The following is a 27428-nucleotide window of genomic DNA, read 5'->3' as shown; positions in this document are numbered from 1 at the left end:
GCATTCCTTGACATATGTTACCTTTTTGGACTACCACTAGAGTACCGAAATAAAGTATTGTCCAACCCTTTTCATTCTTTAGAGGATGTCTACAAATATGCAAAGAACTTTACAATACTTTGGCTGGGAGCAAACATGGCTGGTCGACGGGTGGTCCCCATTGAGCCATTTCTAGCTCTAAGTCAAAGAAAGCCCTTACTATAGCAACTTCTCATCAGTCGACTTTAAAAGCACAAAAGAAAAAAGAAGGCCAACCCAATGCCACTTGAAGTGAAGATTGGTGTCCTTGCTTCATGTGCCCTCAAAGTAACAAGCACGGATGTTACATTCTTGTCAAATTCCCAATAAAAAGTGGAGTAGTATCTCCATGGACTTTATATTTGGGTCATAGTTGACCAATTAATGGAGATGGCAATTCATTCTATCGAAGACGACCATTAAAAGACATGAGTTGGCTAGTCTCTTTAACAAGCACTTATATAAACTACACAGTTCTCCCAAGAAAATAGTCAATGACCATGATCTTAAGATTGGCCATATCTAGCAAATGTTATAAGTCGTCTTTGATATATTGTAAAGCTTTCCAAATTACCACGAAAATGAGTAGGATGTCCTAATGAGTTGGATTTGCCTCCAGATATTTGAGTTCACCCGATGTTCCACATAAGTCGTTTAAAAGAACAACTAGTACATAGTAAACTAATCATCCAAATCAAGCAAGTCATGCGACTGAAAGACACTGCTCACTATATTCTACTCGAAAACAAATAGGTTCTTGACAATAAGACTAAACGGTCTTGTCACACCATTTGTCCCAAGACTAAAATATTGAGTCAAGTGGAAGAACCGCCCAAAGATGGAGGCTACTTGGTAATTGGTAGGTTCATTGAAGAGTTGTTTTCCCATGTCATTTCTAGCAATATTACCAAGGACAGTAATTATTCATAAGGAGGTAAGTGTTACATCCTTGGACATCTAAGTAGACACTAGCAGCATGGGCCACAATGGTCATTAAAATGACCTAGTCTCAACGCACTAGGAAAACTTTTGGGTTAGGGCAATTGAGTCCTATTTAAGGGACTCAAGGCCCTATTGTGCAAATCATTATGGGATCACCACTCTTGAACTCTTTGCTCACAATCAACACGTCCATACAGTGAGACAGTGTGGGCTCGTGGAATGGGATGCCACCTCTTGGGACATGGTCATGACCAAGTATGATGCTAGCTCCCAAGCTTGAGAGTGAGCCCATTTGGCTCCATTCGCTTTACATTCTTTGTCGTGAGTATGGCTTGTGTTGTATCTTGTGGGCAAGTTGGATCCTGGGGGACATATTAGAGAGGAGAGAGAAATTGGTCAAGACAAGTAGCAATGCCGGCAGAAAATAGAGCAAGGTGGATAAGAAACTTGTGAGCACCAAGACTCAACACAAGCTTGTTTTGAATCTCAAGTGGTGTAAGGATGTGTTGAAAATATCTCCTAATGCAATAATCAAATGCCATGCAAAATGGCTTTATACATACATACATACATACATACATACATACATACATAGATATATATATATATCTATATATATATATATATATATATATATATATATATATATATATATATATATATATATATATATATATATATATATATATATATATATATATATATATATATATATAGATAGATATATATATATATGAATGACTATTGCAATTAACATGCTTCAATGAACAATTGATGGTAGCAGTTGATCCATTTAAGTACATGTACGACCATGGAGTATATGGATGTGTTAGCTAGTCATCTCCCGGATAGGCAGGTGCCACGTGGCACGCAATTGGCTAGGTGCCACGTGGCCTGCAGTCAGACTGAAGCAGTCAGACTGCAGCAATCGACTGCATTAATTGCAGCCGACCTGCATCTTTTTTGGCCATTATTTTCAGCCTATTTATAGGCTTTGTCTCCAACAATCTTAGTTAGTTGTCCCCCACAGATTTCAGGCTGCAGACCGTGGAGACTGCCCTTCGGGCTGACGGAGACCGAGATCTTCAAGGTGGAGACATATGCAAATATTCTCTCTGCACCCATGTATAATTCTGCATCCTTATACAGCATTCTTCACTGCAAATTTTGTGTTTCACTATCTCTTTCTCTCTCTCTTCTCTCCTGTTCACTCTTTGTCTTGGTCATTCGCTTACGCATTGCTTCACTCTGACATAGTATTAGAGCACTGGAGGACTGACCTAGGCTGGACCCATCTGAAGAGGAGATTTCAGCGTAACACAAGGCTATGTTATCAGCGTTCAAGTGTGAGCAGGTGGGCTCCGCATCAAAACAAGGCTGAGGCGAGTGTGGGCGTGCAAGAAAAGAGAAGATTTGCTGAAGTTCCTGCTGTTTTTTGCTGTTAGAGAAGAAAGAAGGCTGCGTTTTGGGCCTTCAAGTGCAGATTTTACCTTTTCATCGCCTCCGGCGGGTAAAGGAGGAGCAGGACGAGCGAACCATAGCCCTAGTAAGCTGTATTTTCACAGTCAGAGGGGGCTGCTCTTTGTGTTTTGTGCAAGCATTGTAGGTGAAGATGTCTTTTGAGGCCAAGACAGAGTTTCAAGCGATCATGGACCGAAAGGTGCCTGTCCTACTGGCTCTTCCTTCAAATCAAAAGCTCAATGGTGAGAACTACCGCATTTGGCGGGTCATGATGCTTGCCATATTGGAGTCCTATGATTTGGCGGAGCTTGTTAAGAAGACTATCCATCATCCTTCTTCGCACGACGAGTCCTAACTCTCTTCCAATGAGAAGGTGGAGTTGGCAAAGGCTCAAGCACATTGAGATAAACTCAATGCTCGCATTTTCTTGTTTTTATTTCTCTCTTGTACTACAGCTATTATCTCTCATATAGAGCATTTGACGGTGCCCTGGAAAATATGGCTCGAGTTGGATTAGATGTATAATCAGATGACCATCATAAAGCGAGTTTCTTTGGAAGTGCAGATGTGGACCATGAGTGTCAACAAGCTAAGCCAGTTTCAAATGCAAGTTCAAAACGCAGGGAAGGTCATTGCTTCTAAATACATGGCGATCACTCTCCTTTCACAGCTACCGCCTCACTTCAATGGTTTTTATTCCACCTTGATTGCTTCAAGGCGGTCTGAGACTCTTCCGTGGGAGGAGTTGGTTCCCTATGAAAAGGAACCAATGCTTCAAAATCTAAGGCCTTGGTTACTCAATCCTCTCAAAAGAAGGGGAAGGACCAAAAGAAGGAGGAGGACAAATCTAAGAAGGCCAAAGACAAGGAGTCTACTTGTCACATTTGTGGCAAAACACGTCGCTAGAAGAAGGATTTCCCCAACAGAAGAAAAAGAAGAAGCAAAAGAACAAGGAGAAATCTTCAAAGGATTCCGGAGCGGTGGCTGCTCCCTCATCAGTTGCTTTCCTCCATTTGGAGATGGTTGAGGATTCGACCCTGACAGCTTCTGATGCTGTGTCAAAGACCCCATTCACTCGGGAGTGGATTGTCGCTAGTGGTGCCTCCCCGCACATGACTCCTTCTTCAACAGGTGTTGCCCATTTGCAGCCTTCCCATGGTCAGATTCTCATTGGTGATAGTTCGTCTAATCCAATTCAGGGACGGGGCAACATGCATCTTATTCTAGATGGACATGGTGGTGCCCATGCATCCGAGGTACTTTATGTGCCAACTTTGGGGTATCATCTTCTCTCGGTGCACAAGATTTGTGCCCTCAGCCTTTTGGTCGAATTCGATGTGGATTCTTTTCAGATTCTTGATCAAGGATCGAGACATGTTGTTTCTTTAGGTTATGAGAAGAATGGAGTCTACAAGTTGCGGTCTTCTTCTGCCTTGACTTCTCTTCTTCTTACCTCTCAAACTCAATCCAAGCTTTGGCATGCTCGGTTTGGTCATTTCAATTATGATTACCTTTGGAAGGCGTCTAAGGGCCAATTTGTTTGAGGTTTGCCAGACATTGTGGTGAGCCAGCAGCCTTGTGTATCCTACATCCATGGAAAATAGACTTGTGATGTTGTTCCCAACAGCGCTTCAAGGCGGTCTTCAGCACCCTTGGAGCTTGTTTCTATTAATCTTTGTGGACTGATGACGACGAAGTCCCTTAGAGGGAGCTTGTATTTCATGCTAATTGTGAATGATTACAACACGATGACATGGGCCTATTTCTTGAAGCTCAAGTCAGAGGCTTTCTCCAACTTTAAAGATCGATTGCTCTTTGAGGAGAACCGATCGGGGTAGAAGCTGAAAGTTTGACGATCGAATAAGGACGGAGAGTTTGTTTCTAATGAGTTTGCTCGTTTTTGTGGTGTTGATTGTGGTATTCACCAAGAGTTTGCCAATACAAACATCCCTCACGAGAATGGCATCTTAGAGCGGAAGAATCGCAATGTGATCGAGATGACCTGTACCATACTCGAGCATCATCAGACACCTCAGTGTCTATGGGCTGAGGTTGTGGCTACTGCTACTCATGTCCTTAACCGTTCCCCTACTTCTATTGTTGTAGGTATGACTCCTTGTGTGGTGTACTTTGGGTCAATGCCAGATGTTTCTTATTTCAGGGTCTTTGGATGTGATGCCTATGTTCACATCTCGAAGACACAACGTGACAAATTTGAAGCGGCTTCCAAAAGACAAGTGTGTATGGGCTATAGCTCGTAGTCTCAAGGCTACCGATTGTATAATCATCTTAAGCGGGGTGTCTACACGAGCTGTGATGTTCGGTTCATGGAGGTTCCAACCCTAGAGGGGGGTGAGGGCCACCTTGTTCTTGGAGATCCCAGTGATAGCTGGGCCCCAGCAACTGTTCCTCTAGAGCCTGACTCTTGAGGATTCTTCTTCAGATGAGGAGCTTAGTTCCCAGCCACCCAATTCACTGATTGCTCCTCAGTCGTCGATGGACCTTCAAAAAACTTCAACAAATGGCGAGCGTCGAGGCGAGACCCGACCTCCTCCTCATTGGGCCCATGACACGCTCCAAGATTCAAGGATCGAGGGCATCCTTGAGAAGTGGCAACCGCAGGATGGACCGCGGCAGTCATGGAGGCACATTCTACGAAGCTTGTTTGCTCTAACTACTGTTTGATGTCTCGTGTTATACAAGATAGAGAGCCTACCTCCGTGAAGGAGGCTTTACAGTCTTAACCATTGGCGGAAAATGATGGAAGCCAAGTTGCAGGCTATTGAGTGAAATGGCACTTGGTACCTTGTGCCCCTTCCCTCTCATAAGAAGGTGATTGGTGTCAAATGGGTCTTCAAGACCAAGTACCACAGTGATGGCTCTTTGAACAAGCACAAGGCCCACCTTGTTACTAAAGGTTTTGCTCAACGCCCAAGCATTGATTTCCATGATACTTTTTCCCCCACTGCTCATGTGGCAACGACCGTGCTGTTCTTGCCTTGGCTGGTCATAGGAGCTGGCCTTTCTTTCAACTGGATGTGAAGTCGATCTTCTTGAAAGGTGATTTGAAGGAGCAGATCTATATGGAGCAGTCTCCTGGTTTTGATTCCTCAGATGGGCAGGTTTACACATTGAAGAAGGCCTTGTATGGCCTAAAGCAGGCTCTGTGTGCTTGGAACAAGAAGATTGACTCATTTATTAAAGCAAAGTTGGGATATCAGTGCTCTAGGGCCGATCCGCAACTTTATGTGCACACTTCTAAAGGTGGTCATGTGTTATTCATTTTGTATGTTGATTTGACTTGATTGTTATAGGTGACCATGCCCAAAAGGTCACAAAGACGAAGGCAGCCTTACATCAGAAGTTTGAGATAACGGACTTTTTCAATTCTTTTTGGGCCACGAGATTTATCAAACTCAGAGGGGGATTTTCATCTCTTAGCAGAGATATGTACAAGAGCTCTTGGTGACTTTTGCGATGGAGGATTGTCGATCCATTTCTACTCCTATGGATCCGAACTAGAAGGCCACTTCACACTCAGATTGTCCTTTGGCGGATGCTACCCGCTACCGCCAACTGATTGGATCGTTGATTTGGCTTCTCAACACCCGGGTTGATCTATGTTTTGCTATAGGTCTCTTGGCTAGGTTCATGAGTGCACCTCAACAAGTGTGTTGGCAAGTTGCTCAAAGGATACTACGATTTTTTAGGGGAACCTCTAACCTAGGGATTTCCTATCCAACAGGTACATGTACTTCCAATCTTGTTCTTGTAGGTTGGAGTGATTCGGATTGGGCTGGCGATGTGGATCATAGGCGGTCTACTACAGGCTATCGTTTTACCTTGGGTGCAGGGATTATCTCTTGGAGTAGCAAGAAGCAACCCACGGTAGCCCTATCTTTGACTGAGGTGGAGTATCGAGCCGCATCTTCTACCACATGTGAGACTGTGTGGCTTCGGCGATTGTTGGAGGAGCTTGGCTGCTCCCAAACTCGTCCTACTATTATGTGGTGCAACAATGAGAGTTGCATTGCCTTGGCACGGAATCCCGTATTCCATGCCCAGACCAAGCACATAGAGATCCGGTACCACTTCATCAGGGAGAAGCTTATGGATGAGACCATCAATGTGGAATACTGTAAGACCAAGGACAATCTTGCAAATCAGTTTACAAAGGCGCTTCCCTAGACTCTACTTCACCGACATTCCAGATCCCTCCGCCTTATGCCTTATCCAAGATCTGAGAGGGGGTGTTAGCTAATCATCTCCCGGACAGGCAAGAGCCACGTGGCTGGCTGGCGCCATGTGGCACGTGGCCTGCATTCAGCTGCATTAATTGCAGCCAACCTGCATCTTTTTTGGCCATTATTTTCAGCCTATTTATAGGCTTTGTCTCCAACAATCTCGGTTAGTTCCCCCACAAATTTCAAGCTGCAGACCGTGGAGACTGCCCTCGGGGCTGACAGAGACCGAGATCTTCAAGGTGGAGACATACGCAAATATTCTCTCTGCACCTATGTATAATTCTGCATCCTTATAAAGCATTCTTCACTGCAGATTTTCTGTGTTTCACTATCCCTTTCTCTCTTCTTTTTTTTTTCGTAAAAGGTAATTGTATTAATTACGAAAAAGTTTACATGATTACAAGATACACGATGGCTCTACCCCATCGTGTGTACACACTGACTCTTTACAAGAACCAGACGGCCAAAGAGTTACAAAAATTATAGCAAAGACGCGGAGGAAATTGCCATATGCAGGGGCGTAAGTCCTCCCGAGAGAGGATGTCAGAATGCCGGAGAAGATCTATCTGCCAATACAAGAGACCTTTAAGCCTAGCAATATGCCGCTGAACATTATAAGCGGAATCAAAAAGGAAAGCATTCCGAACAGTCCAGTTGTGCCAACAGCCCCAATATCGAAGAAAGTGAAACAAGATCTTCATATGTGGCTGTGTCGGTGAGGGATATTTGGGCTGCGCGAAAAGCCAATCAAACGGGCGTAGCGAGAAACCAACCATCGCTCGCCAGACGGCTGACAAGAATGACCAGATTTTCTGAGCAAGGGGGCAAGAAATAAAACGATGACGGGCGGATTCCACAGTGGTGGTGCAAAAGAAACAGTTGCCGTTGGAGATTCGGCGCTTGGAAAGAGCTGAAGCAAGCGGAAGACCACCAATCATCACCCTCCAAAGAAAGACCTTATATTTGAATGGTGTCTTATTTAACCAGCCTTCCATCACAGTTGCCCTCCACCATGACCGGGATTTATGCAATCCCCATAGAATATTAGCTTTAGTAACCAGCCATCGATGATCTTTAATCAGAAGATGATACACCTGGTTAGCTGATGCCTTTTCTAAAGTCAGCCTGCCTGCAAAGTCCCAATCCTGCCAGGGACGATCCGTAGCAAGGGCAGGAAAGGGTTGTCTGCTCTGAAGCACCATCAAAAGCAGTTCCCATAAATACCTGTATCCACGAGGGATCCTGAAAAGCCTCCTGGCTGTACGAAACGACATGAACACATTGCGATTGGCAAGGGTGGCATCCGCGACCGAAGTTAATCCCAAACGTGCCATGCAGTTGAATTGTGGTCGAAGCTTATGTTTACCGTCCCACGAAATTAATCGCGAGATTACCAATAGTTCCAATTGAAAAGAATTAGTGGCTAAGCGATCCTCCGCTGGATGCCACTGAGACTTCTGGAGGACCAGTCTCCAGGAACATACCAAATGGGCAAGCAGAGATGAGGAAGAACTGGAGAACCGAGAATCGGCATTAAGAACATGCCACCAAGAACTGCGGATTTGGGTATTACCATGCCGAAGCCCATGATCCTCAAGAAAATAACGGGCTATGACGACCCAAGGATGATAATCCGAGCACATGGCGCGAAAAAGAGACTAGTGGAGTGCCAACATATGAGTTTGGGCATCCAAAATAGCCCCTCCACCCATGCGTTTTGGGGAGCACGCATGCGACCAAGAAATCCAGGAAATACCTGCATGCAAGGAATCCTTCTTCCATAACATGAAACGAATAGACTTAGTAAGATCATTCAGTGTAGTAGTAGTCCAGGGTAGCAATGGCAAGAAATATGTAAGCATTGGCAACATAATTGTCTGGGCTACTTTGAGGCGAACATGGAAGGGCCAGGCTTGAGACTTCCAATACAGAAACTTAGTCGTGAGTTTCTGTGAAATCCACTGTAGTAGCTGCTTTGGGGGAACATCAACGCCCAAAGGATACCCAAGATGCCTGACAATGGAGCCACGGGGGACAACCATTCCCTGCCAGTCCAGTGACTGCAAATCCGACTCCGTGCAGCTGAGAATGGCCGATTTCAAAGCGTTGATGCGAAGACCAGAAGCGTGACCAAAGAGAGCCCAAACATCTAATGCTTTGTGAAGATTATCTTTGTCCGCACGCAGAATCATAAAACTGTCATTAGCCAAGGATTGACCAATGAAGTGCTGTCCAGAGGGAAGCAACAATCCAGCCAACTGAGTAGAAGCTGCCATATGAGATAGCATCGAAAGAACCGGATGAGTCACAAGGGCAAAGAAGGCAAGACTCAACGGGCACCCCTGTCTGACAAAGTGGGCAAGGACAATTGGCTTGGTAACGCCTCCATTCAACATGACCCGCGAAGACGCTGCAACACTAATAGTGTAGATCAGACGAGACATCCGGGCACCAAAGCCCATAGCAGACATAAGTTCTGCAATGAAAGACCAGTCCAGATAATCAAAAGCCTTTTCCAGGTCCAATTGAACCAGTACGACCTCCTGATTTGAATGCCTTGCATAATCAATCGCCAGTTGCGCATTTAATACATTGTGCAAAATGTTTCTGCCCTTAATGAAACCATATTGGAGAGGATGCACAATGGCAGGAAGATGCTTGTGAAGGCGATTCGCCATAACTTTGGAAAAGATTTTATACATAGAACCCATCAAAGAAATTGGGCGCCACTGTTTCAACATGGATGGCGAAGGAACTTTTGGAAGCAGTTTAATAAGACCTTCTTTCCAAGAGGAAGGCATGATCCCCGTTTCCCATACCTGCTGAAACAAAGCCGTCAAAGGTTTCGCGAGCTGGGTGGCAAAAAACTAAAAGAACTCATTGGTGAGACCATCCCAGCCAGGACTTTTATCCTTGGGTAAATGTAACAGAACATCCATAACCTCCGACTCACAAATATCTGCATCCACAGTAGATTGCATGTCCTGAGGAACCTTATTGCAGACCAGATCATAAAAAATTGAACGAAAATGAGTAATTTGGCCTGAAGGAGGAGAAATAGAACCAAGAAGGTCGAGGAAATAATTTCTACACATATTCACAATCGTCTGCGGATCAAGGACCATTTGACCTTCTGCATCCTGGAGCCTAGTCATATTCTCTCAAGCAGGAGAGGCATGGAGAGCTCGAAAGAACTTATGGATCTGACAAGCACTATCTTGCATAGTCTCCGTCAGATGTTGCAATTTGACCTGCTGATAAGATCTCAGCTGAAACTCTTTAATAAGGTCGGCCAGACGCGTTGCCAAAGAGAGCAGAAATGCATCATCTAGAGTGTCCACCAGCAAAGAACGAACCAAAGCCAGCAATTCCTCCGCTGCCTGTCGACGCCGCCGACAAAGAGAGGCCTGATGGATCCCATACTGCAGAGCAACCCGCTGCACATTAGAGAGCAATCGTTCAAACGAAGCAGTGCCCTGAGATGAGAAATCCAATAAGAATCGATCAATCAATTGCTACATATAGCCCTGAAAGATTGCACGCTTCAAATAAGACGAGTTGAAACGCAAAGGAAGTCTATCCAGAAATTGCTTAAAAGGTGCAATGGGTTGTGCAAGGAGCTCAAGCTGCAGAGGGAAGGCATATTGTTGCAATACTTTCATTTCGAGCATCTCAGGAAGGAAATCATCATCCTGCATGATGTATATGCAGTCTAACCGCGACCATGTTATGGCATACTGGGCAGAATGGAAGGTAAACCCTGTAGAAGAAGGATGCAGCCAGGACCAGAGATCTTGCTTAAGAACAGCAAAAGCCAACTCCTGCCACATACGTCTTTCCGGCGTATCCATTACCGAATGTTCTGATGTTGACTGTGAAGAATCAACACACATATTAAAATCCCCCATCAAAAAACCCCGTCTACCAAGGGACAAGGAAGTCTGCAAGGTATGCCAAAGCTCCCGGCAAGATAAAGGATCATTCGGAGCATAGAGGCCAAGTAACCATAAGATCTCTCCTTCGAATAAAATTTCAATTACCACAAAGCGGCCATGTGCATCATTTTTTATAAGAACCGGCTGATATTTTTCATGTACAATCATAAGCACACCAGAATACTGCCTGGCATGTGTCCCTGCATAGAACAAACGAAAGCCATGGCAATCCACAACTTTACCTGCTTCACCATGACTCTTGTGCTCAACAGCACACAAGACATCCCACTGATTCTCATGCAATATTGTCCACATGGCATGTTGCTTGTGGCGAGAACAAATTCCTCGCACATTCCACGTGGCTATCTTCATGTGGATTCAAAAGAAAATCAGGTACGAGGCACAGCTTGCCTAGATGTGACCTTTTCTGCGAGAATGTCTAAGACACCCTCATCCAAGAAATCAACTAACACGGCAAAAGAGTTCTGATGACCAGCTTTGGAAGTGGATGGCATATCCGCTGTCTTGGGGATGGAGCAGGGATAACGACGATCCCATGGGGTAATGACGTTACCTCGAGTATCAAAAGCTAGCTTGGCAGGTGCACCCTTTGGACCATCCGAAGATACTCTCCTGGCTAGCTGTTGACGGGGAGCAGAGAAAACCATAGCAGGAGCAGAGTGCTCTGAAGACATCATTTCTTTCCTGCGCATATACGTACGCATGGAATCTGGTGAGGCAGCAGGCACAGTATCCACCATGCCAGCAACAAGCCTGTTGCCTTTTTTCGCGTGTACATCTACCCAGTCGTTGCCACTAGAATCCAAACCCAAGACCTGTTGTTTACCTTTATTCAAAACTTTAGGTGGCTGGGTGGCATCCTGCGACGGCGCATCACACACCATATCTTCCATGGGCTGCGCAACATGCTCGGCATCTAAAGCGTGGTGCTTCTCTGGGCATTCAACCATAAAATGCCCCAATTTTCCACACGAAAAGCAATGTCCTGCAAAGTTGCCCCATTTCAAACGAAAATGTAAAGGATGCATGAAGCGTGGTGCTTCTCTGGGCATTCAACCATAAAATGCCCCAATTTTCCACACGAAAAGCAATGTCTTGCAAAGTTGCCCCATTTCAAACGAAAATGTAAAGGATGCATGCCAGAGCAGTTAATACGTAACCAAGCAGGCCTTTTTCGAGCAGTGTCCCATAACATACACAGGCGGTTGCGATTCATGGCCCTTAGGCTTGGGGGGACCAGAACAATGCCCATAGCGGCCATGGCGTCTTTTAACAGTGGCCAATAAACAGCCGGACAGTTTTCCACTTCAACCCACATGGGGCATTCACGTTGTAGCAAACGCTGAAAATCTGCCATTGGCCACCATGGCACCACATGGACTAGACGGCGATCAACGAACAATGGCAGTTTAGACAGGAGAGCAGCACGGTGTGTCTCTGATTTCAACAGCACCTCAAAAAAACCACGGGGGCCAACAAAAATCTCTTCAACACATTCCCCTTGAAGCAGACTGTGCAGCCACTGGCGAATACGGGAAAGCAGTGGGATCCTACCAGTGAAGAAAAGTATCACAGCACGTTCATAAAACATTGAAAAGGAATGCAAGACCTGTTTCGGATCCACAGTGGCTTCCAGAACATCTTCCGTTGCAGAGTCCGAAAAGACTTCCTGATTATGTTGAACATAATCACCCAGCAAAGTGTTGGCAAACTCCAGCAAGTGCTCCCAATCAACCTCCTGGGAGTCCACAGAATCAGAAGCAACCTGAGCATAGGAACGATCCTGGTGATCTATTATCTCGGCCGAAGTATGCTTGGTGCGTTTGCCCGCTAGCTGGAGGTCAGGAGCCGGAGGCATCTCCTCTGTGCACGGAACCATGTCCTCTGGTTCCTCGGTGTCAGAATGCGGACCAAGAGCTACCACCGTTTGGTCTATGAAAGCCAGATCCAGGCCAGCCATATTGAACCAGTATGTATGTCGGCCAGAGGCCGAGTGAAAAAGTCGCGGGGGGCAGAGACACGCAAACCTCTCTCTCTCTTTCTCCCTCATTTCTGTACAGAGTCGCTGTCCAGTGGCGTATTCTGCACGCACAGCCGATGAAAGCGGAGCTTTACCTGTTAGCCTCAGTCATGGCCTGTCCCAAGAACCCTTGCGGCAAGGCACAACCCTAACAGTGCAGGGACAGGAGGGCGGAACAAAAGCCTGGCAGTCGACGGCAGAGCGGGACAGTCTGGGGCGCAGGGCAGGGGTCCGTCGTCTGCCGAAACCCTAACGGACAGGGTGAAGGGGCGAGAAGCAGGCGCAGCGGTCGCAGTACATGCGGATGAGTGACGCAGGCGATGGGCCGTCCGACAACAGGGCGGGGGACTCAACGACAGTGGACAGGGCGTCAGGCGACGGGCCTGCGGGCGGCGAGCAGAAGACGTCTGTTTCGCTCGCGAAAGGCAGGCGGAGACGAACAGGACAATAGGTGCGTCAGCAGGTCGATGGATCATGGGCCTATCCCTTTCTCTCTCTCTCTCTTCTCTCTATGTTCACTCTTTGTCTTGCTCATTCGCTTCCACATTGCTTCACTGTGACAGGATGATGGTCATCACAATGGAGGCAATGATGAGCGTGGTTTAAGAGAGCTAAAGTATGATCTTGATGGAGGCATTACAAACCATGATAATGACATCACACATGAGAATGATCGTGTAGCAATCATTGATGATCATCATGATGAGCATATCAGCAACCCTAGTAGTGGGATCAATCTATTTGTAAGGTTAGATATGAATATAGACATTGAAGAAAATTCCCCATGAAAGGATTGAGCTCATTGCGAAGAAGGTTGAATCCTAGATAATCATTCTATTATTGCAATTCTTCTGCATAGTATGACTCTTGCAGATTTCCTCTCATTTATATCAACATACTTTGCGAATACATCACTACAATAGATGAAGGCTTTACCAACAGCAAATTCTGACATGAAATGTGAAGAAACCACTCTGTTGATATTTTCCTTGGACTGATTGTTAGTATGACCACTTTCCCTTTCTTTGCACATTCTAGAGTTGGAAGTGCACCTAGATTGAAGACAAATGCATGGTAAAAATAGAGATAAGAGCACCATGCTTCACTCCATTTTTCCTGCTTTTTTTATTTGCTTGTTTGCTCGTCTTCCACACACTCTTTCTCCTCCATACTCTCATGGGAAAAGGCATGCCTGGTACGTCGAGCTAGGACGTGTCTCTAGACACCTGCTATTTCGGGACAGCACCCCTGCACCGTGGGCAATGCAACATATTTGGGAGAACTCCATCCACACCCTTGGAGTACATTGAGATCGCATGTACAAGGCATATTATAGTGAGCAACTCCTAATTGCTAAGCCCTTTCAACCATTATGTGAGGTTCCTCCTCTTAACCACATTCAGTAAGAATATTATACTATCTACTGATGTATCAACCACCTCAGCTTGTACATTTTGAATTTCAGTATTTTTCACTATACTGGTCACCTGACAGCACAGCCAGTCAGCATAAACTATTTGCCATATGCTTTGTTAACTTGACATTGCAATGAGGTTCTGTTGTGTTATGTGATGACTTTCTTTTAGCAAGAAAAGAAGAGGTGCATAGCCTGGATGATGTAACTGTTTTGGCCAACTGAAGGACATCCTTGCTATATGAATTTGGTGATTACAACCATTTGCTATTTATCTGCCATTTGCATTCCATTCATACAATTCAAAAACCCTCAAAGCATAACATGGAAGCAAGAAACATATGGGCTTCTTTTTAATACACCAAATCAGCAACACATTGCAGTCTTTGTTATTTATCTGCTGTTTGCATTCCACTCACAGAGTTCCAAAAAACCTCAAAGAGCACACATGCTGTATGACTTGGGTGATTAGGAAAATTCGCTGTTTACCTTCCATTTGCATAGAGTTTGAAAGCCCTCAAGGTATAAAATAGAAGCAAGAAAAATATGGTCTTCTTTTTAATAAAGCCAAATAAGCAATGCATTGTACCCTTTGCTTGGCTTTCACCCCAACAACTTAGACAGCTTATTTACAATGCAAATATCAAATTTATGTGCACCCAAGCTAAACAATATATGCATACTAGATTGAGGCACAATTGGCAACCTATAGAAAATGTGACCAGAAAGACCATAGAATACCATTCACAAATATGATATCTGCCATGCAATAAGGACTCCTTTTGTTACGTATTAGACCTTTTCATATCTAAAGAAACATAGTCGGGGCAAACATGCTGCTAGTCCATTATTGCAAAGATCTGCCATATACAATGCACATTAAATATTTTTAATTTTGCTGATTGACAATCCTGGTAAGCACTAGCCAGTTGGATGAAAACAAAAATTTTGTTTAGACACCTCACAAAAGAAATGTATGCTTGAATATTCAGTTTGGAAATCCAAGTTAACATTTTGCAAAAGAAATCTGATCCATTTCTGACATATTCCAATCATGTTCACTTTTACAATGTGTGAGTAAGGCATTGCAATGCAACACAGCTTCTTACAGGATAACTAACAAAGTGCATGTTCCTCAACAATCAATATGCCCACATACAACCAAAAATCATTATGTTGGCTGCATAGAGCCAAGCACAAACTTACAGCACAATCCATCTTAATTACATATTTTTCCACAAGCTCAAAAAAATAGAGAACATAAAGCAACTTTAAAAATTAACCAACCATCAGTAAAGCTAGGAACTACACATACCATATGCTTCTGATTCGCCATCTTCTGAAGTTTCACCAAACAATTCTTGTGGAAGTTCGGAGTTCACACTTGCTGTCGAATCCAGCTTTACCACATGAAGGTTCTTAGCACTAGAAATGTATGCTAGATATTCACCATCTGGGCTCCAGTCCACTGCCAGAAAAAGAATATCAATTATTCAATCCCTGTATATAAAATGTTAGCACTAAGAACACATTGCAGAAAATATGCTTTCTAACATCATGAAATTGAAGGGGAGAGTGCGCAATGAGAGTGCCAGACAGAAGCCCGAGCAGCAATGTTGAGAGTGAGAGAGAGTGAATGCAGAGATAGGTATACCAGATTGTGATGGTACACAAAGAATAAAAGAATGTATTTATATGTTAGGGTACAATTAGGGTGTGTTCACACCCGTATATCTTTATACATAGAGACGAAGAGACTTTACACCCAACAACCTCCCACTTAACAGCCCGAAGTGGTACCTTAAAGCTAACCAACTCCCACTAAACGGATGCAATGCTCATGTTGAGCCTTTGCAAGACTCTTAGTGAGAAGTTTGCAAGGTTATCTTGGGTTTTGACCTTAGTCAGCATGACTAGACCATCATCCAAGACCTGTCGAATAAAGTGGTACCAAACATCTATGAGTTTGGTACGTGCATGGAACATGGCATTCTTAGCCAAACATACTACACTCTTGCTATCAAAACCAAGCACTAGAGTACGTGAAGAAAGACCAAAATCCTTGACCATACGGCCAAGCCAAATAGCTTCCTTAGAAGCTTCAGTGGCTGAAATATATTCAGCCTCTGTAGTACTCAGTGCCACAATTTTTTACAACCTTGAACACCAAGAGATAGCCCCACCAGCCCATGTAAAGACATATCCATTAGAAGATTTCCTAGTGTCAAGATCTCCTGCCATGTCCAAATCACAAAATCCCTACAACTCTAGTGTACAATTTCCATAGCATATGCACTTCTTTTGTGTACCTTTCAAGTATCTAAGGATGCATTTCACTGCTTCCCAATGTGGCTTGCCAGGGTTAGACATGAATCTACTAACAACTCCCACCGCATGAGCAATGTCAGGGCGATTTGCAACCATGGCATACATCAAAAATCCACAAACTGATACATAAGGTATGCCCTTCATAGCACTAGCAACTGCATCATCCTTTGGGCAATTAGCTTTGCTAAGCTTTGTATGTGGCGGTAAAGGCACACCAAGAGGCTTAGCATCAGCCATATTAAACCTATCAAGTACTTTGCTAATGTACTTATCTTGTGAGAGAAACAACAAGTGCTGCCCTCTATCTCTTTTAATGCGCATGCCCAAAATGTGTCAGCTGCCCCCAAATCTTTCATTGAGAAGGCTGAACTCACCTGCCTTTTAAGAGCATTCAAAGTACTCTTATGCTTTCCTACAATCGGCATGTCATGCACATATAAGACCAAGACCAACACAATAAGGCTTCCATCATCAACCTTTTTAGTGTATAAGCAGTGATCCGCATGACTACGTTTAAATCCATGGATGAGCATGAAGGTATTAAACTTTTTGTACCACTGTCTAGGGGCTTGTTTCAGCCCATATAAGCTGCGTTTCAACTTACAAACCAAATGCTCTTTGCTCGGGATTTCAAAACCTTCGGGTTGTTTCATGTACACCTCCTCATCCAGGTCACCATGAAGAAAAGCAGTCTTCACATCCATTTGATCCAACTCAAAATCCAAGGATGCAATGAGAGCAAACAAAACACGGAGCATAGTCATCTTCACCATTGGTGAAAATACCTCTTGGAAGTCTATGCTTCCTTTTGTGTATAGCTCTTAGCAACCAATCGTGCCTTGTACTTGGGCTTCCCATCAATCCATTTCACCTTATAAACCCATTTGTTAGGGATAGCTTTTCGATCCTTGGGCGAAGGTACAAGCTCCCATGTGTTATTTGCATACAGAGACTTCATCTCTTCTTGCATAGCAAACTCCCACTTTCTTGTTTTCACATGACTGTGCCACTCTAAATGTCAAAGGCTCACCTCATCAGTCAACAAAATACAGTCCAAAGATGGCTGAAACCTCTGTGGCTGTCTTCTGACACGTGTAGACCTTACCCAATGATCTGTATTGTTAGGCAATGGACCTACATCCTCAAGTATGTGCACACCATTACCTAGTGGCTGGTTTTTAGCATTTCCTTGCTACTGTGACCTGTTTTCAGTATGTTCTTGCTGTCCTATTCCATCTTGTGCATCTATTTGTTGTCCATTATCTTCTAGCTGTAGCACAATGGGTTGCTGCTCATTTTCAGCATCAAAAGGAACAGAATTTTCTACTAATGGCTGCTGAATGGCTGGCTAATCATGCTCAAATTTGACCTTCTTTTTGTCAAGGTCACCATGTGTAGCATTGTAAACGCCCCGAACAATGTAGTATGCTTAACAATTATGATATTCGCTTGTTTTCGAGATCTAATATAAAAGAGAATGAACACTTAAAGCTGAAAATGAAAATTACTCACAAAATTACAGCCATGTAAATGTAAAAGTAATGGAGACAAGATTGAGGGTTGAAGATGGGCAACCCCCCCCCCCCCCCCAAGGAATGTATTTCTGCTCAACCCAAGTCCCTTAGGGAAGAGCTCAGTTACAATCAACCTGAGAGTGAGGAGAAGTAATTCTCACTCTCACAAGATCATGCAAAGATGTACAAACGCACATGCATTATCTATTATGCAATGATAAGAACTGATTTCTTTACAGTTATGAGAGAAAAAAGAGGGGAAATCAACCTTTCTCCATCGTTGAACAGTAGTACATGGATAGGGCTTGCTTCTTGTTGCTAAAATGGAAGAAAGAGCTCGAGAAGGAGGTGCTGTAATGAATTTACAGGAATGCTGTCCTGTAAAACAGCAGTGATAGAAGAGGGAATATGGAGGAATTTGATAATGGAAAAGTGGGGGATGATGATGGGGATGGATGGGGCCAGTTTCTGGCTATCTATGGGTGCTGTACATGAGTTTACAGAAAAGAAAAATGATGCTGAATGAAGAAAAACGAGCTCTTATTTATAGAAGAGGGAAGAGCTAGTACAAAAGGGGAAAGTGGAGTAGCACAAGATAAGTGTCCAGCCACATGTCATGAGATGTGACAAGTGGTGGGACACTTGGAAACTTGTGTGACAAGTGTCTTGATACTTGTCTCTTCTCTATGGCCTTCCTTTTTGGACTGAATACTGTCAAGAATAGAAACAACCAAATTTAGTAAGCACAGTCAGAGTATAGAACTTACTATTTTTAGAATGACATCCCTAAATTTTTAGGACCTCCTAAAATTTAGGGATCTCCTAAAATTTAGGGACCTCCTAAAATTTAGGGATCTCCTAAAATTTAGGGACCCCCCTCCCCAATATGGGTGTCATATGAAAGCTTTTTCCGTGTACATCGCAAAAACGGTATCAGAATCTTCATGTGACTTTCCTATGCAAAGAAATGTGCATTTCAAGCTTTCAGCCCACACATGCACATTATACAAGCATTTCATGATCATGCCATCTTGTTGATTGTAATTGTCTATTCTGGTGGATCTAGCCCACACTTCAAGGCATCAATCTTTTCTGCGTGTGAGTCTAACCCTGATATGCGTGAGTTCTGGTCACAGGCGCTCAATCGGGCCATATAGGTGGAAGTGTGAACTATCTTTTCTCTAACCCACCGCGTGGGTCCACCATAACCTGTGACCACTCATCAGTGGCCAGCTCCAATGCACTTTTCTTTACATCTAATTAGTGCAAAGGAAATAAATTTAATAAATCATTATATAGACAAATTAATGAAAAAGGATACAAATTCTGTTTCTATAGAGTTGTGACAGCCCTCTGGCTTTTATTCAGCTGTCCTCAGCTGAAAAGCTTCTTGATATGGCTGAAGAATGTTTGGGTAATCCTTCATGAATTTTTCATCTCCCCACTGTGCATCTGTTGTGGGTAGATTCTTGAGTAAGAATTTTCGTGTCACAAGGCCACTTCTCGTGGTTCGATCCTTGTGAAACAAAATCTGTTCAGGTTCCAAGAGTTGCTCTGTTTCTTCAACTTCTAGGGGATCTTCAGTAATGGGTTCCTTTGGTTCTGGTCCTATGTAAGGTTTTAGCAAACTTACATGAAAAGCATTGTGTATTTTCCAATGAGCAGGAAGCTCAAGTCGATAAGAAACTTCATTTATTTTCTCAATCACTTTGAAGGGTCCAAAGTGTCAGAGTGCAGCGGTGCGGAAGCGTAGGACTGAGAGAGAGAGAACGCAGAGAGAGAAGAGAAAGAAAGAGACTTTCGAAGATGAAGATCTGTTGTATAAAGTGTGCTGAATACAAAGATATGCAGATATATACACGGGCACATTGCGCTGGACTGCGTGTCTCCACCTCGACGATGCAACCTGCTGTTCACCTCGAAGTCCGCTGCAGTCTGCACTGTCTCCTGTCTGAAATCTGCGAACAGAGACGAAATCTGCGCGTGTCATCGGTCTGTAATCTGCGAGCAGAGAAGTGTCGGAGACTGTAGAAATCCTCGGCTATTTATAGCCAGAAAAACAGGGCACAAACAGGACAGGTCGGCTGCATTAAATGCAGCATAACTACACATGCCTGACCTGCCTGCCTGCCTGGCTGTGATCTCTAACACCCCCTCTCAGAGCCTGGGCAGGGCAGAAGCCTGAGGGATCTGGAATGTCTCCGAAGTAGAGCCTGGGGAAGTGCCTTCGTAAACAAATCCGCAAGATTGTCCTCCATCTTGCAGTACTCCACAGTGATGGTCTCCTCCAGAAGCTTCTCTCTGATGAAGTGGTACTGGATCTCTATGTGCTTCGTCCGGGCATGAAAAACAGGGCTCCGTGCCAAGGCAATGCAACTCTCATTGTCACATTGCAGCAAAGTAGGACGAGTCTGGGGGCATCCAAGCTCCTCCAATAATCGCCGAAGCCACACAACCTCACATGTGGTGGAAGACGCGGCCCGATACTCCGCCTCAGTAGACGAAAGGGCTACCGTGGGCTGCTTCTTGCTACTCCATGAGATAACACCTGCACCCAAGGTAAAACAGTAACCTGTAGTAGACCGCCTCTGGTCCACATCATCGGCCCAATCCGAGTCGCTCCAACCTGCAAGTACAAGATCGGAACCATCTGTCCCTGTGGGGTAATGAATCCCTAAATCAGACATCCCCCTCAAATACCGAAGTATCCTCTGAGCAGCCTGCCAATGCACCGTCTTAGGTTCTCTCATAAACCCTGCCAAGAGCCCAACAGCAAAACAAAGATCAACCCTAGTGTTGAGAAGCCAAATCAAGGACCCAATCAACTGACGATAGCGGGAAGCATCCGCCAAAGGAGAAGCTGAATGGGAAGTGGCCTTCCAGTTCAGATCCATAGGAGTAGAAAGGGCCCGACAATCCTCCATCTCAAAAGATACCAAGAGCTCCTGTACATATCGCTGTTGAGAGATGAAGATCCCCCTCTGAGATTGATAAATCTCATGGCCCAAAAAGAAATGGAGTAGACCCAAGTCCGTCATCTCGAACGTCCGATGTAAAGCTGACTTCGTCTCTTGGACCTGCTGTGCATCATCACCTGTGACGATCAAATCATCAACATATAAGACAAAAAGCACACAACCATCCGCGGAAGTGTGAACATAAAGCTGCGGATCGGCCTTGGAACGCCGATATCCCAACTGAGACTGGAGGAACGAATCAATCTTCTCGTTCCATGCACGCGGAGCCTGCTTGAGGCCATACAAGGCCTTCTTCAACCTGTAGACTTTCCCATCTGAAGATCCAAAGCCAGGAGGCTGCTCAACATAGATCTCCTCCTTCAAATCACCATTGAGGAAGGCCGACTTCACATCCAACTGGTAAACAGGCCATCTCCTATGGCCAGCCAAGGCAAGAACAGCTCTAATGGTCGCCATACGAGCTGTCGGGGCAAAAGTATCATGACAGTCAATCCCTGGGCGCTGTGCAAAACCTTTAGCAACAAGGCGAGCCTTGTGCTTATCCAAAGAACCATCGCTGAGGTATTTGGTCTTGAAGACCCACTTGACGCCAATCACCTTCTTATTTGGGGGGCAGGGCACGAGTGACCAAGTGCCATTCCTCTCAATAGCCTCCAACTCGGCTTCCATAGCTTTCTTCCATGGTGCGGACTGTAAAGCCTCCTTCACGGAGGTGGGCTCTCGATCCTGCATAACACGGGTCATCAAACAATAGTTAGAGCAAACAAGCTCCGTAGAATGTGCCTGGTGCCGCCGTGACCGCCGCAGACCATCCTGCGGTTCCCACTCCTCAGGAACCCCCTCGATCCCTGAATCACGGAGTGTGTCACGGGCCCAACGAGCAAGAGGCCGAACCTCCCCTCGTCTCTCTCCATCAACAGAAGACTCTGGAATATCCACCGGTGGTAACTCCTCAGGGGGGACCGGTGGAACGGTAGACTCTGTGTCAGAAACAGAATCATAATCAAAAGGCACGGGCTCCAATGGAACTGTAGAAGGAGCCCAACTCTCCCCTGAATCTCCAAGAACGGGATGCTTCTCACCCGTTGATATAGCCGGAACCTCAACAAACCGCACATCGCGGCTGGTGTACATATCCCGCTTGACGGGATCATACAATCGGTAGCCTTGGGACTGGGAACTGTAGCCAACAAATACCTGCCTTCGGGAAGCTGCTTCAAATTTATCACGGTGAGCCTTGGGAATGTGAACATAGGCATCACAGCCAAAGACCCTAAAGTAAGAAACATCTGGCATCGTCCCAAAGTAAGCCTCAAACGGGGTCATCCCTTCCACGGCCGAAGTAGGGGATCGATTAAGGATGTGGACTGCAGTAGCCACAGCCTCGGCCCACAGAACCTGAGGGTCTGTCGGTGCTCCATCATGGTGCGCGCCATCTCGATCACACTGCGGTTCTTCCGTTCAAGAATGCCATTTTCTTGAGGAGTATTGGTATTGGCAAACTCCTGGTGAATTCCTTTATCTGCACAAAACCGAGCAAACTCATTAGAAACAAATTCACCGCCCTTGTCGGATCGCAAGGTCTTCAACTTCCGGCCCGATCGGTTCTCCTCAAAGAGAAGCCAATCCTTGAAGTGTGAGAAACCTTCTGACTTTAATGCCAAAAAGTAGGCCCATGTCATCCTGCTGTAGTCATCCACGATCAACATGAAGTACGAGCTCCCACGCAAGGACTCATTCCTCATAGGGCCACATAGATCCGTAGATACAAGCTCCATCGGTGAAGTAGACCGCCGCGAGGCTGTGTGGGGAATGGCATCCCTATGCTGCTTCCCCCAAATGCAGGAGACACATGGCTGCTGGCTCACCACTATATCCGGCAACCCTCGAACAAGCTGTCCACGTGACGCCCTCCGAAGATAATCATAGTTCAGGTGACCAAACCGTGCATGCCATAACTCTGACTGTGACTGAGAGGTAAGAAGAAGAGTAGAGAGGGCGGTGGAAGACTTCAATTTATAAATGCCGTTCTCCTCATATCCGAATGATAGAACCTTCCTCGATCCACGATCAAGGACTCGCACCGTAGAACTGTCAAACTCCACTAAAAGGCCAAGGGAGCAAATCTTATGAACTGACAGAAGATGGTACCCTAAGCCTGGTACAGGCAAAACCTCGGAGGTATGGATACCACCTCGTCCATCTGGAATAAGCTGCATCTTACCCCAACCTGCAATAGATACTGAAGAGCTATCTCCAATGAGAATCTGCCAACGCGAGGGTCGCAAATGGGCAATACCATCTGATGAAGGAGTCATGTGCCGGGAGGCACCACTATCAACGATCCACTCTCGAGCCTGGGGAGCCGTCATCGCAGCATCAAAAGCATTCGGTGACGCATCCTCAATGACAGCTAGATGAAGAAATGCAGCTGATGAGGGTGCAGCCACCGCTCCAGAATCCTGTGTGTCCTTCTTGTTGGTGTCCTTCTTGTCTTTGTCAGGGCAATCCTTCTTCCAATGGCCAGTCTTTCCACAAATATGGCATGTGGAGTCTTTGTCCTTGTCCTTCTTGGACTTGTTATCCCCCTTCTTCTTCTTTTGGTCCTTTCCCCTTCTTCTGAGAGGCTTGACCTGTCAGCGCCTCCGACTTGGAAGCATTCTGTCCCTTTAACTGTTCCTCTTGGTCCAAGACCATAGGAACCAACTCTTCCCACCGAAGAGTAGACTCTCGCCCCGAAGCAATAAGGGCAGAGTAAAATGTACCAAATCGTGGCGGCAACTGGGACAAAAGTGTGATCGCCATGTCTTCGGAGGAAATCGGCTTCCCGGCATTCTGAACCTGCATCTGAAGCTGCCTTAGCTTGTTAATGTGCTCCCGCAGCAAAGAAGACTTCTTTACGGACAAGGTCCGCATCTGTACCTCCAAAGAAACCCGCTTCATAAGGGTCATCCGATTGTACATCTGATCAAGCTCCAGCCATATCTCACGAGCCACCGTCAAGTGCTCGATGTGAGCGATCACGGCTGTAGTACATGATAGAAAAAGAAAGGAACGAATCCTGGCATTCAGTTTGTTCCAATGAGACCGAGCCTTGGCCAACTCCGCACGAGCATCGGAAGAGAGTTTGGACTCATCTCTTACCAAGGGCCGATCGATCTCCTCCTGTACCAGCTCCGCCAAATCATAGGACTCAAGGATGGCCAACATCATGACGCGCCAAATGAGGTAGTTGTCGCCATCGAGCTTCTGATCTGCAGGAAGAGCCGGTAAGAAAGGCATCTTCCGGTCCATGATCGACTGGAACTCCAAGTCAATCTCTGTAGACATCTTCACCTGTAATGCCTTCACAAACGCAAAAGCAACCCCCTCTGACTGTGAAAACTCAGCCTGCTAAGGCTCTTCCGCGTCCTGAAACTTCTTCACCCGCCGGAGGCGATGAAAAAGCAAAACCTGCACTTGTAGGCTGAAAACTCAAACTTCCTCCGCATCAAACAGCAGTAAACAGCAGCAAATCCACCACCTGGACTCCTTTCCTGCGCGCCCACACTCGCTTCAGCCTTGTTCCAAGGCGCAGCCCTCCTGTCTGCCCTCAAACGCAAAAAACGCAAATTTGTGTCGCGATGGAAACTCCTCTTCAGGTTGATTCTGCGCTCAGTCAGCCCTCTAACACTGCTCTGATACCATGTCAGAGTGCAACGGTGCGGAAGCGTAGGACTGAGAGAGAGAGAGAACGCAGAGAGAGAAGAGAGAGAAAGAGACAGTGGAAGATGAAGATCTGTTGTATAAAGTGTGCTGAATACAAAGATATGCAGATATATACACGGGCGCAGTGCACTGGACTGCGTGTCTCCACCTCGACGATGCAACCTGCTGTTCACCTCGAAATCCGCTGCAGTCTGCACTGTCTCCTATCTGAAATCTGCGAACAGAGACGGAATCTGCGCGTGTAACCGGTCTGTAATCTGCGAGCAGAGAAATGTCGGAGACTGTAGAAATCCTCGGCTATTTATAGCCAGAAAAACAGGGTGCAAACAGGACAGGTCGGCTGCATTAAATGCAGCCGACTGGGCTGCAGGCAGTCGGACTGCCACGTGGCAGTCCGACTGTGCAGCCGACTGCACATGCTTGACCTGCCTGCCTGCCTGGCTGTGATCTCTAACACAAAGTATCTACTGGAGAGCTTTGGAAAAGATGAAATTTGACCGGAACCTTGTTTGAGCCTGCTTTTATCAAACTTTAGCAAGACATATTGACCTTTTTCAAAAGCCAAAGGTCTTTTTCGTTTATCTGCTTGCTTCTTTTGTCGCTCTTGGGCAACTTTGATAGTGGCTCGAACTTGATCCATTGCGGTTTTTAAATCTGAAGCAAACTCATCAGCAGGCAAAAATCTTATCTTTAGTGCGAATAATTGGCGGAGGAATCACTTAACCCTGTACTATTTCATTTGGAGCTTTCCCTGTGGATGAGTGTACTGTATTGTTGTAAGCAAACTCCAATAATGGAAGATATTTCTCCCATTGTGACTTATGTTCACTAACATAAGCTTTCAACATATCCAAAAGAGTGAGATTCATCACCTCTGTTTGGCCGTCAGTTTGAGGATGAAAAGCTGAGGAAAACTTTAAAGTGGTTCCCAAATTCTCAAATAAAGCACGCTAACAGTTACTTGTGAATTTGGAGTCTCTATCTGAAATGATCTCAGAAGGCATACCATGTAATCTGAAGATATGTTGAATGAAAAGTCTTGCAGCTTGTGCAGATTTCAATGTTTTATGACATGGAATAAAATGTGATTGTTTGCTGAATCTATCAATTATAACCCAAATCATATCATGACCTTGAGGTGTTTTTGAAATACCTCAGATGAAATCCATTGTGATAGATTCCCATGGATCTTTGGGCACTGGAAGAGGTTGCAACAATCCTGGAATCTTCTGCCTATCATACTTGGATTTTTGGCATACCAGACAAGCCTCAATGAAGTTATGTGTATCTCTTCGTAATGTTGGCCAATAAAAGTAGCGCTCAATTGCACTTAGGGTGGCTGCCCTCCCTCTATGCCCTACATAAGGGGGTTCATGACTTTCTTTAAGCACCTTTTGTCGAACAGGAAGAGTGACACAAAGGCGATTGTTCATGAGAAGGTAACCGTCTTTGATGGAATAATCTGGATGAGAACCTCCTTGCTGTAAATTTGACCAAATTGCTGCAAAATCAATATCTTCATCATAAGTATTCTTCATCGTTTGAAAATCTTCATGATGAGCCACTGTAATAGTTGCAATGCGAGGCACTCTAGAAAGTGCATCAGCAACTACATTTTGTTTCCCTAGAGTGTACATAATTTGAAAATGAAACATAGACAAGAAATTTTCCTATCTTGCATGTTTCTCCTGCAAATGCTTTTGAGTCTTGAAATACTTCAAGCTTTGATGATCAGTTTTAATAAGGAATTCATTGCCCAAAAGATAATGTTTCCATATCTTTAAAGCATGAACCACTACTAAGAGCTCCTTTTTATAAATGTCATACCTTTTCTCCACATCATTTAGACGGCGACTTTCAAAGGCTACGGCATGGCCTTCTTGATTTAGCACTGCACCAATACAATCAATGCAAGCATCTACTTCCACCACAAATGGTTTTACCAGATCTGGAATGATAAGAACAGGTCTAGAAGTAAGAGCTGTTTTCAGCCTTGTGAAGGCTGCCTTCTCTTTTTCCTTCCATTGGAAAGAGATCTTCTTCTTTGTAAGGTCATGAAGTGGAGAAGCCATATGTGCAAAATGCTTGATGAAGTGGCGGTAATAAGAGCATAAGCCAAGAAACGATCGCACCTCATGTACATCATGAAGATGAGGCCATTCTTGGATTATCCTGATCTTTTCAGGATCCATCTGAATCCCTTCAGAAGAGATGACATGCCCAAGGTAATTTATTTTATGCATGAAAAATTCACTCTTTTTACCATTTACCAAGAGTTGATTTTGTTGAAGTAATTGTAGAACAATTTCCAAGTGTTGATGATGCTCCTCTTCATTCTTGCTAAAGACAAGAATATCATCAAAAAAAGTACCGACATATTGTCGATGCTCTCTAAAGATGCACTCCATCATTCGATTAAAGGTGGCTGGTGCATTGGTTAATCCGAAAGGAACCACCAAGAATTCATAAAGACCGTATGAAGTGCAGAAAGCAGTTTTGTGTACATCTTGTGGTATTACCCTAATTTGATGATAACCACTCTTTAGATCAATGCGGCTGAAAACCTTTGAGCCTCCTGGACGATCCAAAATGTTGTCAATTCTCGGAATAGGAAACCGATTCTTCACAGTGATTTTGTTGAGGGCTCAATAATCAATGCACATCCTGAATGTGCAATCTTTCTTTTGAACAAGAAGAACCGATGAACAAAATGGTGAGCTACTTGGCCTAATTAGCCCACGGTTGAGTAGGTCTTTGACTTGCTTTCTGATTTCTTCTTGTTAAGGACGGCTCACACGGTATGGTGCTATATTAGGAGGAGAACTGCCCGGAATAATATCAATAT

At 44.9% G+C, this 27428-nt stretch overlaps 1 protein-coding gene across 6 annotated transcripts in view; it reads right to left on the bottom strand.

Moving 5' to 3' along the window:
• Window positions 1–27428, bottom strand: part of LNO1 (Nuclear pore complex protein) — a 207234-nt gene that overhangs the window by 143158 nt on the left and 36648 nt on the right. For all 6 annotated transcript variants that reach the window (XR_015690891.1, XR_015690892.1, XM_087678094.1 and 3 more), the window contains one exon: window positions 15371–15523. Coding sequence is in view for 4 of the 6 variants with exons in the window: in XM_087678094.1 (XP_087534220.1) it covers window positions 15371–15523 (153 nt within the window). In the remaining 2 variants the exon portion in view is untranslated. The remainder of the gene's footprint in view (window positions 1–15370; window positions 15524–27428) is intronic.

Source organism: Lygodium microphyllum, chromosome 1, assembly GCF_053477565.2.
Source record: "Lygodium microphyllum isolate KBCC chromosome 1, Lygodium_microphyllum_v1.1.10, whole genome shotgun sequence".
Lineage (NCBI taxonomy): Eukaryota > Viridiplantae > Streptophyta > Polypodiopsida > Schizaeales > Lygodiaceae > Lygodium > Lygodium microphyllum.
Note: the sequence above shows the minus strand (reverse complement) of the source record. Positions and strands in the feature narration are given on the sequence as shown.